This window comes from Diadema setosum, chromosome 2 (genome assembly GCF_964275005.1).
Source record: "Diadema setosum chromosome 2, eeDiaSeto1, whole genome shotgun sequence".
Taxonomy (NCBI): Eukaryota; Metazoa; Echinodermata; class Echinoidea; order Diadematoida; family Diadematidae; genus Diadema; species Diadema setosum.
Genome location: NC_092686.1, coordinates 19,885,220 through 19,898,583, shown reverse-complemented (window position 1 = coordinate 19,898,583; position 13,364 = coordinate 19,885,220). Strand labels below are relative to the sequence as shown.

At 40.0% G+C, this 13,364-nt stretch overlaps 1 protein-coding gene across 3 annotated transcripts in view; it reads right to left on the bottom strand.

The window, feature by feature from the left end:
* Window positions 1-13,364, bottom strand: part of LOC140246221 (ADP-sugar pyrophosphatase-like) — a 157,295-nt gene that overhangs the window by 139,529 nt on the left and 4,402 nt on the right. The window contains exons 1-3 of one of the 3 annotated variants that reach the window (XM_072325674.1): window positions 13,235-13,261; window positions 12,134-12,225; window positions 10,071-10,194 (exon numbers count right to left, since the gene is read on the bottom strand). In XM_072325674.1, coding sequence (XP_072181775.1) covers window positions 10,071-10,194; window positions 12,134-12,208 — 199 coding nt within the window. In that variant the 5' untranslated portion in view covers window positions 12,209-12,225; window positions 13,235-13,261. Of the gene's footprint in view, window positions 1-10,070; window positions 10,195-12,133; window positions 12,261-13,234; window positions 13,262-13,364 lie in introns of those variants that run through there. The other 2 variants (XM_072325673.1, XM_072325672.1) reach the window with 2 other exon arrangements.

Genomic DNA, 13,364 nt, shown 5'->3' with positions numbered 1-13,364 from the left:
CATCTGGCAGTTTTCTTTTACAAAACGTAGTCTTGTTAATGTCACATATTCAAAACCATGTACAAGACATTTTAGGTCCTTTTCCTATAATTCCTTGGGAATCTCAAATGTCAATAAAGCTAATCCTAACATACAGCGAGTCACATTGAGGCTCTAGTTGAGGCATTGATGGCTGATAAGTGCCATTTGCTGTTTTGGAAGTTTCACGAATACAGGTTGTTTGATTGCCCTGCTTTTTCATGCTCATGTTGCCAATGCGTAAAGCTATGTCTGGGACTGACAGAGTGGTAAGATACTTGTTCACAGTCTTCTTCAGCGATTCAAAAGTTTTGGTTTATTTCTTTAGCGCATGTTTTCATTTGTGCACGTTGTTGGTCTAAATTTTTCGAAGTCCTTAGCAGTCCTTAGAAGGCACGACCATCATGACCATGCTTTTCTTCACATTTTGTGGACATCCGAGCGTGAAGTATATGCCAAAGATTGACTTCCCAGTTTCTCTCGCCTATTCGTTGGTGTAGTGTAGTGTGCTGTATTGTCATTTCTCATGGATCCGGAGAGTTAACTTACAGAAGTCCTTCCAGTTTTTTGAAGCAGCTTGTGACGTGTGGACGATGGCAAGAGACCCGGGGTCTTGTGCTCACCCGAGTATTGCAAGTTCACCTTCCCAGTATTCTTGCAGACTCTTACCTGAGAACATTGAAAACTTGTGGGGCAGGGTGCAGCTTTGAGAGCTGGGGGCATGATGTCCATTTGCATATTTCCTTACCCTGGTAAAAATACCAGCCAGGTACACTATACTTAGAAAGTTTGACTAAATATGCAGTTTGAAAAGAAAAAACAAAGACTTAAAAGGACTGTACAGTACTGGTTGAGGTGAGGATTCAGGTTTATAACATTAATTCTAAGAAGGTTTCAACATTTATTTCATGAAACTTGGTTTTTAAATGGCTGAGATATCCAAAGAAGTGATAATAATAAAAGGTGACAGGCCACAACATGATCTCTTTGTTTCACCTTGGTTTTGGATATCTCGGCCATTTCAACACCAATATTCATCAAATGAACTTTTGATTCCCCTCGGAATTGCATGCTCTTTGACATCTCATAGAGTGGTTTCTGAATATCTCGCAAAAAGTTAAAAGCTAAATCCTCACCTCAACCAGAACTGTACAGTCTCTTTAAAGCTCGATCAATTCTGATTATGCAAAGAATAATTTTAAATATTCCTTAATTTGGGAGGTTCAGGCTCCCTAGGGGCCCCCAAGGGGAGCACGGTGCCCATTCCAACAAATTGAGATCCTATCCCCCTAGGTATGCTACCTGCCAAGTTTGGTGAAAATGCATTAAGTTGTTTTCAAGAAGAAGATGAAAATGTAGAATTTAGGTCCACATTTGGACCCCCCCCCCCCCCCCAGCGCCAAGAGGGGCACCCTCTAATATTCTGCCATGAACAAACTGTAAATTACAGTTATCAATGTACTAACTCATAGTATTAACTTAGCTCTATCACTTCTGGTTCTAGAGAAGAAAATTTGTAAAAAAATTCCTTAATTTGATATTTGTGACCCTGCATCACAAAACAAACAGAAAGTCGCCAGACATGAAATTTAAGTTAAGAGCATATTCTGAAAGAGCAGACTTTAAGCTTTAAAATGATGTATAACTCAAATCACATGGACTCTCCTAACCTATCTAAATATTGGAAAGAAAGCACACACTCATGAAAAGTGTGAACTGAGAAAAGAGGTTCTGAAGTACAGTGTCTATTCAAGCGCTTTATCTTTACCAAGCCATGCTGGCTGTGTGATGAATGGGACAAAAAAAAAAACAGGATGTAAACCACGGGAGTAACAACAATTAAGGAATTATCAAATTAAACTGAAATTGAGCATGCCTTATCAACACATTCTGTCCATAATCAAAGGTACTGTACAGTACTGGTTGAGGTGGGGATTCATGTTTTGAACATTCCTTAGTGAGATAATGAAAAGCCTCTTATGAAATATGAAAAAGCATGTAATTTTAAGAAGGATTCAACGTTTATTTGATGAAAATTGGTTTTCAAATGGCTGAGATATCCCCAAAAGTCCTAATAATAAAAGGCAACATGCCACAACTTTATTAGGATCTCTGTTTCACCTTGTTTTTGGATATCTCAGCCATTTCAAAACCGATTTTCATTGAATAAACTTTTGATACCCCTTAGAACTGCATGCTCTTTGACATCTCATAGAGTGGTTTCTGAATATCTCGCAAAACGTTAAAAGCTAAATCCTCACCTCGACCAGAACTGTACACACCCTTTAATGCCAACTTTCAAAGCAGTAGCATCATCCTTTCAAAAGTTATTAGAGTTGAAAATGAAGTGTACAAGGTTCTTAAGAAATGAAAAGGGGACTCTAAAGACACACCTAATCACACTATTATACACAAAAAAAAGAATGTTCGAGATAAACTGCTAAAAATACACATTTTCCTGCCCGTTTTATGATCCCAAATTTTACCATAATGTAGAAGAAGACTTGCTCTTTCAGAAAATATGAAAAAGTCAGGATGGGCTAGGTTGACGATTTCACCTATTTTCAGTCCCCACACAAAATCAGTGTGTGCGACTTTTTGTTCGTTTTGTGATGCACGGTCACATTTTGAACAAATTTATATCCTAACCCCCTAGGCATGCAACTTGCCAAGTTTGGTGAAAATCCATCTGGTGGTTTTCAAGAAGAAGATGAACATGTACAATTTAGGTCCCTAAGTGGACCCCTCCCCCACATTCCCCCCTCCCCTCCGGAGATGGGGGGGGGGGGAGGGGGGGAGGGGGGGGCAACCCTGATTCTGCCATGAACAAACTTGAAACTACAGTCATCAGGGGCCCCAAGTGGGGCATGGTGCCCATTCGAACAAACTGAGATCCTTTCCCCCTAAACATGCTACTTGCAAAGTTTGGTGAAAAATCCATCAAGTGGTTTTCAAGAAGATGAAAATTTAAAAATTTAGCACAACGCACGATGCATAATGCATGATGGACACTGGACAAAGAGTGATTGCAATCATTTGCTCAATCTAAGTCTAATCTAAGTCGAAGTCGAAGTCTCCAGCAAAAGATATCTCTTCATCTCTGTCCCTTTCTCGATCTAGACCAGGGCTCTGTAAATGAGAGACACGACAATGTGACTGTGTGTTATGCTGTGTATGGTGGCGAGGTTTAGAGGGTCTTGTTTGGTTTGTACTCTCTCACAGGTCTGAAAATTCAAAATCTCCCTCGTGTGGGAGAGGGATATCCCCTCCCACACAATCCTCCTTTAGATCCCCTTCCATGGACTTATACAAAGTGAAGACCCACACACACTTCTCTGATACAAATTTAGGGATATTCCACCAAGAGTGTGCATCAGATCATTGTATTTTAATTCTAACTAGAAATGTCGCTATGGCGACTGATGCCTCCGCCATAATGCATGATTCTCCCAATAGGCGTATAGTACAATGTCTTCACAATGTGTGATCCATGACAGTTTCACATAACTGGCAAAATATTGAAATGACAGGTTTGTCAGAAATGTCTTGAACTGGATTTGCTATAATTTTCTAAGAGTGCAGGTACACATATTTGGGGAATTTTGGGGAAGTTTATGCATTAATTTCCAAGGTATGAAGAAAGAGTGTGATAATGGTACAAAATATATATATTTTTTTTTTTTTTGGGGGGGGGAGCATTGAAACCTGACCCTTAACCTTTGACCTTCTGGCTGGAAATTTCCCAGAGAATCTCCATTAGGTAATGCATGTATTAAGTTTTGAAACTAATAATGCAAGCACTGCATATACTAGTACATGAGGGAAATAGTACAATTTTGAGGAGTTGACCTTGACCTTTGACCCTGACTATTGACCCATGACCCCTAAATTCCCTAGATAATCCCTGCCAGACAGTACAAGCATATGTACCAAGTTCCACAAAGATACATTGAACCATTTGCGAGAAAAGTGATATTGCAACATTTTCACCTAACCATTGACCTTTTGACCTTTGACCTTATGACATGAAACTCTCTCTGGGGAATCTTTACGCAGTAGTACATGTCCACACCAAGTTTCAAGAAAATACCTTCGGGCATTGCATAGATATGGGGGAAATTGCAACATTTGTAGCATTTAACCTTGGTCTTTTGACCTTTGACCTCTTGCCAATGTCACTAAAATCTAATCAACTAATTGTCCCATCATTCATCATCCTTGGACCAAGTTTGGTGAAAGCTGCTTCATCCAGTTTTGAGTTATCACGTAAACAGATAAATTTTAGGATTTGACCTTGATCTTTGACCTTTGACCTCTGTCCGATTTCACTGAAAAACTAATCAAGTAATTGTCACATCATACATCATCCTCCAACAAAGTTTGGTGAAATTTGCTCCATCCAGTCTTGAGTTATCGCGTAAACAGATACAATTTCATGATTTGACCTTGACCTTTGACCTTTGACCTTTAGCCGATTTCAGACAGATTTCAGACATGCGGGCTTGGTCACACTGCCCAAAAGTTGCGTAATCGCATAAATCACGTCTGAAATTTGGTTTTGCTTGCTTGTCCATTGAGAATTTGACCATTTTCGTTGATTTACGCAATGAAAAATCACCGATGAATTGCCCAAGAACTACGGAAAGATCACGCAAAAATATAGCGCCACAATCATACGTGAGTTGTTAGTGATACATTAGTGATTCATCGATCAGTATTTCGTAAGTATTACATGCGCTTATTTGCGTGTTCTGTTAGAGATACATAGGCCTACGCCAATATTTTTTTTTTCAGTGATTTTCAGTGATACGTAGGTGTTACAAGCGCGAAACATGCGTCATTATTTATGTCTGCTAATCGTCAGTGGAGACTCGTTGGTGAACGCGATAGCGGCAACATTTTCGCGAACAATCGCTGATATTCCACGCATATTTCGCGCATTATTCGCATAAGAACTACGCAAAAATTACGTAAAACAGCGCAATAATGCGTAAACTTTTACGCGAAGCCGAGTTTTAAGCTCCTCAAAACCCAGAACTGCGTAAAGCACCGATCCGGCGCACATCGGCTGACAACTACGAAGGTTCCACGTTGTAGACAAACTCACGAAATGTGCACTGGATCGCGCATGTATCGCGTAAATATTAAAGGCTCGAATTTCTTACGTGATTCATGCGTTTACGCGACTTTTGGGCAGTGTGACAGGTCCTCAAAGGCCAGGTTTTTGAGCAACTCAAAACTCGGCTTCGCGTAAAAGTTTAGCCAGTATTGCGCTGTTTTACGTAATTTTTGCGTAGTTTGCATCATTCTTACGCGAAAAACGCGCGAAATATGCGTGGAATATCAGTGATCGTTTGCGAAAATGTTGCCGCTATCACGTTCATGTGCGAATCGTGGTGCGAATCATGCGCGATTCATACGCAATTCATTGTGATAAAGCGCAGATTATGCGTGATTTTCCGTGGACTTCAGTCGTCGCGCACAACCACGAACTCGCCCTATTTGGGGCCTTTGCGTGCCTATGCGCTGAAAGTGCGTGGTTTAGTAATTTCTATGCCTCCGCCACGAAGTGGTGCCGGAGGCATTATGTTTTCGGGTTGTCCGTCCGTCCGTCCGTCCGTCCGTCCGTCCGTCCATCCGTCCGTAATGAATTTTGTGGACAAGGTAACTATCAAAACCTGTTGAGGTATCCTAATGAAACTTAGCATGTATGTGTATTAGGGGGTGAAGTTGTGCCTATCAACTTTTGGGTGCACATGCTCAAGGTCAAAGGTCAAAAGGTCAAGGTCAAATACATAAAATTTCACTATTTCCACCATATCTATTGAATGCCTGAAGATATTTTCTTGAAACTTAGTGTATACATGTATTACCCAATTAAGATTCTCTGGTGAAAGTTTGGGTCATGAGGTCAAAGGTCAAAGGTCAAAAGGTCAAGTAAAAATATAAAAACTTCTTTTTTTTTCTCCATACCTTGGAAAATTGTTCAAGGTATCTTCATGGAACATAGTATATACATATACTGACTGGAAGTGATTATCTAGAGAATGTAGGGTTCATGGGGTCAAAGGTCAGGGGACAAAGGTCAAGTGCAACACTTCAAAATTTTACTATTTCCCTCCTATCATGCAATGCCAGCAGGGTTATTTTTTTTTTTTTACACTTGGTGTATGCATACATGTGTAACCTAATAGAAATTCTCTGGAATTTTTTTTTTTCTTTTTTTGCCTCAAAGGTCAAAAGGTCAAAGATCAAGTGAAAGTGCTGAACTAACTTTTTTCTCCATATCTCGGAAGTGGCTCAAGTTATCTTGAAACATAGTACATATTATGCATGTTCTACCTGAAAGTGATTATCTTATGAATTTTAGGGTCAAGGGCCAGATGAAAATGGTAACAATTTACTCTTCAATTCAGAAATTGCACTTTTTCTCCACACCTGTACCTTGAAAATTACTCAATGCCTAAATGTATGAATGGGTCAAAGTTGAGTTAAAGTCCTTAAATCCCTAGATACATGCTCTCCTATTCATCCAATTAAACCTAGGTCAAGGCAGGTGAACATTCAACACATTTGTGACAAACTTGTCATTTCAATATTTTGCCAATTTTGTGAAAATGTAATCACACATTGTCCACATGTACTATCTAGACCTATTGGAAAAATCATGCATTATGGCGGAGGCATACCAGTCGCCAAAGCGAAATGTCTAGTTGAGTAATATTTCCGAAGTTCTTGCGCAATTCATCGGTGATTTTCATCGCGTAAATCAGCGAAAATTCTCAACGGACAAGCACGCACAACCAAATTTCTTGCACGATTCATGCAAACTTACGCGACTTTTGGGCAGTGTGACCGGGCCGTGAGGGTCGGGACTTGGCCGAGGATTTCTATGCAAATATGCGCGGCTTGTCGAGGACTTGGCCGGGGATTTCTGCACAAATATTGCCTGGACTGTCGGGGAATTGGCCGGGGATTTCAACTTCAATTTTGCCCGGCCTGCCGGGGACTTAGCGGTGGATTTCCGTGAAAATTTTGCCCGACCTGTCGGAGACTTAGCCGGGACTTGGCCAGGTGGTGTAACATCCCAAAATTGCAAGTGGGATGCAAGTCCCGGCCATCCCCGGGTACCCAGGGGCCAGGACTACAATTGACAAGTGCATTATACAAGTGAAGACCCACACACGGAGAAGAGATTAACAGATACCACTTTCAATAAGATTTCATCCATGAACATATAGTCCATGAGCATTTACTTTCTTTCTGTTTTGATTGAAGAATTTTAAAATTCACCACATAAAAGTGTGCACAAGGTTGTAGAATTTCACTAAAAATGCAGTTTCCTTGTGTGGCAGATGGCTTTCTCACCCTCACTTCAAAGTCCCCATCCCCTCCCTTCACCTCCCTCTGCCCCCCCCCCCCCCCAAAAAAAAAAAAATGTTGACAGTGCTTGTATGGTCTATGCATCCCCCCCCCCCCCCCCCAATACCGAAACGCTGATAATATGGTCCGGCAACCAACCGGGTGGATCAGAGGTTCAGCACCCCTGTGAAAAAAGTTGCTCCTAGGGGCCTGCCTATGCTGGTAGTTGCCTTTTTTTTTTTTTTTTTTGAGTCCCTTCATTTGTTGGACAAATAGGTAGTTTTCTTTTCTTCTCTTTGGCCCGGTAAGAAGCTTGGGATGTCACACTGGCTGTAGTAAGTGGGGTTTCCCACTCTAGGCTGCCAGTAGGAGGTGGATAAGGCAGGGCAGGATCTCCTGTACATGGCCTGTATCGAGCTCTGTACAGTTATTACTCTCCAACGGCTTTACCTTCGTTGTGAGGTTTTGAGTTGTGGTTTCTGTATTGTCATGTTTTTCCTTCAACTTTTCCTTCCTCAGGGATAGTTGTGTTCAGCTTTACTTTTGCCAAATCTTTGTCTGATATCTCTGGTGAGTGGAGAAGTAGCGACTACTTTGATTGTACACTGTATTTCATAACTCGTGTTAAAGAAGAAATTTATAGGAAATAATATCATATGAATTGACTGTTTTCCATCATTTAATGTTATTTTGATTAATTTCTGACATAAATCATGCAATAAAGTTGTCTCTGCTTTGAATATAAGAATCTTTATTTTTACCAATTTTTGAGCACTGGAAAAAGTTATGCGGCTACGAAAAGTGCCAAATCTGTGACGTCACCACATGTGTATGCAACCCAGTGGGATTTACGTATCTATAGGCAAACTGTGTGCTCTTTTCAAGAAATTGGTGTGTAATTTGTTGTCAATCTAGAATAAATCGTCCGCCAAAACTATATATTCACGTCGTAAAATTGTTTGTTTGTGTTCATTGGAATCATATTTTACACCCATAAATTTACGGAAAAACAAAGTTTTAAAAGCACAAAACCTATCGTCGGCTCAAGATTCACGATTGCCGTGATCAGCTGTTCCTTCGTACAGCCACAATTTGCTGTTATTATTGACACAACAAATCGATCATTGTGGGGGAATTGCGTATAGCTGAGGTAATCTTACATACTCATGAAGGATGATAACTAAGTCAAAGAGTTGTAATTGATTGGAAATCATTTTTACACCTATAAATTTACAAAAAAAAAAGCACAAAACCTACCGTAATCAGTTCAAGATTCGCGATTGCCGTGATCAGGTGTACGCACAACAGTACCAGCAGAATCGGCAGTAGGTATTTCTTGATGCCGTGATTTCAGCTTGATTCTTCTTCGAAATGGCATGATGAAGGTTTGTTAGATAAATGTGACCTTCTTTTTCTCTTGTGTGTTAGTTTAAATTCTAATTTCTACCTCACTTTGCTAAAAAAACAGTCTTAACAAAGCGGGAAACTGCAACATTTCCGTGCTGAGCAGCAGTCACGATACACGCGTTGCATGCAAGCATGCACCTCTGCTGCAGTGATCCCCATAGTATAACACGTAGGTTGCTCGTAAACAAGGGGGTCCTCGGCGTAGTTGACCAATCGTGAACATGTATTTCGATCATGTGTCTTGGTAAGCAACAAGGCTGTTTACGCGTCTGGGAGACGATTTGCATAAACTTACGCATGTTTCAGATGAATTTATGAATGAAAGTGAGTAGCATGACATCATGCCATGACCATATTTGGAATAAGCAGAGGTAGAGCTTTCTGTAGGTACCGGTACCAAATGTGTCAGGGTTCAATGCAGAATATCTAAGACACGATCGCCAAAAGAACAATCATTTTCGCCGTAAGCGAAGGCGATTTGGTCTTTAGACATAAGATTTTGGCCAACATTTGAGATTGACATCCCACTTTTCTCTTCAAAATTCCACATTTTGTAGGTTGTATTTCGAAATGTTGTTGATATCAATCAGAAACTAGAAAATTTCCCCTACAACGTGATACCAAAATGTCAATTTGGTCCCTGAGGTAGGTCATTTTTTGACCTTTTTCGGGCTGTAGCGCGAAATCACATTTGCCGAGAAGTTTCAGGTTTTGCCAGAGTGTGTCTCATATAGCCGTACGGCATATCAGCTCATTCACATTAGGTGACGTCGCTCGAATCCGATGTTTCTTGTAGCGAACGGAGCTATGTGGTCATGGAAATTGGGTGTTTTTTCAATCTCAAAAACAGTTTGGGGGCAAAGTTACATCGTCTAAAAGATATCCAGTTTTGTTAACTAGCTTCTTAGCTTTCCGTAGATATCAAACTTGTCATATTTCTAGATTCTCTATAAATTTCTGCTTTAAGATTCACAAGAAGTTTATTTTCTACTGGTGCTCACTTAATGAATGCATAAGGAAAGAGGAAGGAGGCAATGAGAGAGCCACTAACACAGGCTCCTGGCGGGTTTCCCGACTTGTAAGACAGGGGCTTAAAAGAAAAATGTATGATATTTAATGGTGACTGTTGACATTGAGGGTAATGAATAGCAATGTTAAAACTGGGATGGGTAAGTATGGTGAAGCGCCATAAATTATGGTTGAAATTTCTCTTGCCAACAAATTTCACTCACATACACTGGACACTGCCCTGAATGCTTGAACTTAAAAGCATAAATGCTCACCATCCGCAGCACCCTGAACTGGTCGTTTGCCGGTCCGTTCAACCATCTCCCATGTCCGCTCTCTGCCCACAGGATCCCTGTATGTCACACGCTCAAGAGACAACCATTTTTCTCTGTGGATTGTCTTCATTGAAATCAAATTGAGAAAAGAGATAAGAAACATAAGTGGAGTTCTTCTGTTTAGATGTTTTCATTGAAACTGATTGACAAATTGCCCTACATCGAAGTAAATAAGCACTGAATTGATCAGAGTTTTAGAAGTAGCAATGATAAAAAATCATGGGCATACATACTCGAGCAGGATTCGAACCTATGACCTCCTGATCACTGGACAGGCGCCATCTCCACTAGATCACCGAGCTTCCGCCCGAGAACGCGTGTTGATTCTAATCCTTATAGCATGCAGTGGGTACTGCGTAATTATTCAAATACATGAAATTTTTGGAAACACTGATCCATTCACTGCTTATTTAAGTCGATTTAGGGCAATTTGTCAATCAGTTGCAATGAAAACATCTCAACGGAAGACAGAGCAATGGGGGCAGCAGATCCAAAATCTATAGGCTTGTAGACTATATCCAGTCAGACCGCAGCACCCGATAATTCGCTCGTATCTATTCAACTCATATGCAAGCCCGCTCGAGGCTTGCATACGTAATGAGCTGCGGAAGGGGATTTTGTCCTTGGGCTTTTGGCAACAAAAATACACCTTATATTCACAAATTTGGTACCAAATTCAAGGAAAATATGTAAGCTATCGTCACATGTTACTCAAATTATTGTAAATGAAAAATATCATAGCGTAATTTGAGCTTGAAAAATTATGAAAAAAGTAATTCGTGTAGTACACATTCAAGATGTCAAAAGAATACCAAATTCACCTTGCGTCTCAATGAAAATGCATTATTTGGCAGTCCATCTCTTAATCTTTGTATCCATGTAAATATCTTGACAATTTGTTACTTAATCGGGTCAGGAACCAGTAAAATATATATCGATGTCAGTGCTGGTCAGCTTGAAACCGTGCAATCTCAAGAGTAAGCTCTCTCATTGGACAGCGCTTGCATTACGTCATTACGCTGCTACAGTTTCATGCCACGTGCGTGCGTAGCGCATGCTTGCATACATGCACGCGTGTAGTTCTGTGCTTCGGACTTGTGTGGGACGAGAGCCTGAAAGTGACCAAATTTTCGTGCAACGTGTAGAGCATTAGAGAGTATATATCTGATGATTACCTTAAAAAAATATGTATTTTATAAGTCTGTGTTTATTTTTTGTCAGCTAGCAAACAATTGAACAGTATAATGATATTGTTTGCTTCGTCAAGAGCTGAAGATCCCAGAGCAAAATTGGCAGCTCTCACAGCTTCACACATCACCAAGCGCTTGTCTCCATTCTACATGTGATATATTTTGCACGCAAGATGCTTTCAGCTGTGCTGAAATCTTGCGGGATGGTGCGTTGCCGTCTTAAAGTCGGCGAAGTGATCGTAAAAACACAATGAGGTACTGGTACAGTAGTTGTAGCACATAGGCCCCACTAGTCTTACAAGTAAGTGTGAAATTCAGAAACGACAAACATGCTATTGCTGTACTACATTACTTAGATTGGATTGGATTGATTTATTCAATACTCCATAAAAAAAAAACTATACAAACTTACAATATCCATTACCATATAATCACTATCAAACAAACTTCTGCCTATCCAAATTACATGGACACACTCAATATTCTTTTTTTCCTTACTGTCCTTGTTAATCATTGTTTTCACAGTTTCATAAAGTTATTTGCGCACACTTATGTATGAAGTTGTTGGATCTGTGTGATTTTGTAAACATAAAATAAACCAAAATTACACCAAGGAAGAAGCTGTGTTGCAACACCCTTTGTTTACAACTTTCACAAAGGCAATGCCCTCTCCCCCACACCCACCCACTGCCACCCTACCCCCCCCCCCCCCCAAAAAAAAAAAAAAAAAAAAATCCTTGGCAAATTATGTGTGACCTTCAGAATCTTGCAGCTGCAATACTGGAATTGCTTTGACAAGTCTTAAATTTTTACCTCTTGTTTGAGCACTGAGCATTTGATGTTTGGTGATCCAAGGCTAGTCTCTTTCTGATTTGATGACTCGTCCATTGTCCACCCTTTCACTGCTTTCTCAGAGAAGTAAATAGGACAGCAAACATGAAATCTCCTGTATTAAATAGCAAACACAAATGGAATGGCATGTCACAATGGTGAATACATCTTGCAATAATGCATACAAATCAGGGCCATCATGAGACATGAGACCCGGGAGGTCTCATGCTTACCAGAGTATTGAAAGTTTACCTTCCATGCATACTTGGTGACTACGCAGCTTTGAGGGCTTCTATGGAGGTATGGTGTCGATTTGCATGTTCCATCACACTGGTAAAATACCTCCCAAGTACACTGTATTTAGAAAATTTGACTTGCAGTCAAAAAAAAAAAAGACTTCAATATATTAACTACCCCCCGCCCATTCGATCCCTGCCCAACACCTGGATCAACTATGAATAACCTTGAAAGTGCACTCACTATATTGTATTTCATCACAGAGTATTCCAGTTTTAACAAACATCTCTTTTCTTTCTTTTAAATTGGGAGTTCTGGAATCCTTGTAAAAGGAAACCAAAAGCCAAAGAGAAATGTGGATTGAGTGAAAGCAGCAACATTAGTAGAACACATCAGTGAAAGTTTGAGGAAAATCGCACAATCGATGCAAAAATTATGAATTTTTGAAGTTTTTGGTATTGGAATTAAACCACTGGATGAGGAGACCACTAAAGGTTATGGCATCATGTGTGGACAACAATATACAAAATACAAAGGGAATTCCAAAAAAAAAATCATTTTTCATGAAAATTACATATTCCATCAACTTGATACTGACATATCACCCTATAGGCAAATCCAGCGTTATGGACATTACATTCAGAAAATTTTTGTGACTTTGTGGGCTTATTCCAACAACTCGGCATGTTCATTCTGAATCCATTTGATTTATTCTAACCTGGTCATCCTGAACTGTGAACAGTCCAAGTTTTGAGTAGTTAATATAAACTCTAACACTAGGCCTAAATCATTTGGTATTACACAAAATGCTTGCCGTCATGGACATTACATTTTTTGGACATGTACCTCCATGTGGATAAAAATTTATGAATTGCAGCAATCTTTCAAAAGGGTGAGCAGTATGATCCTTCCAACTGTAGACCTATTTCCTTGAGCAGTGTTTGCTGCAAAGTTTTGGAGCACATCTTGACCAGCA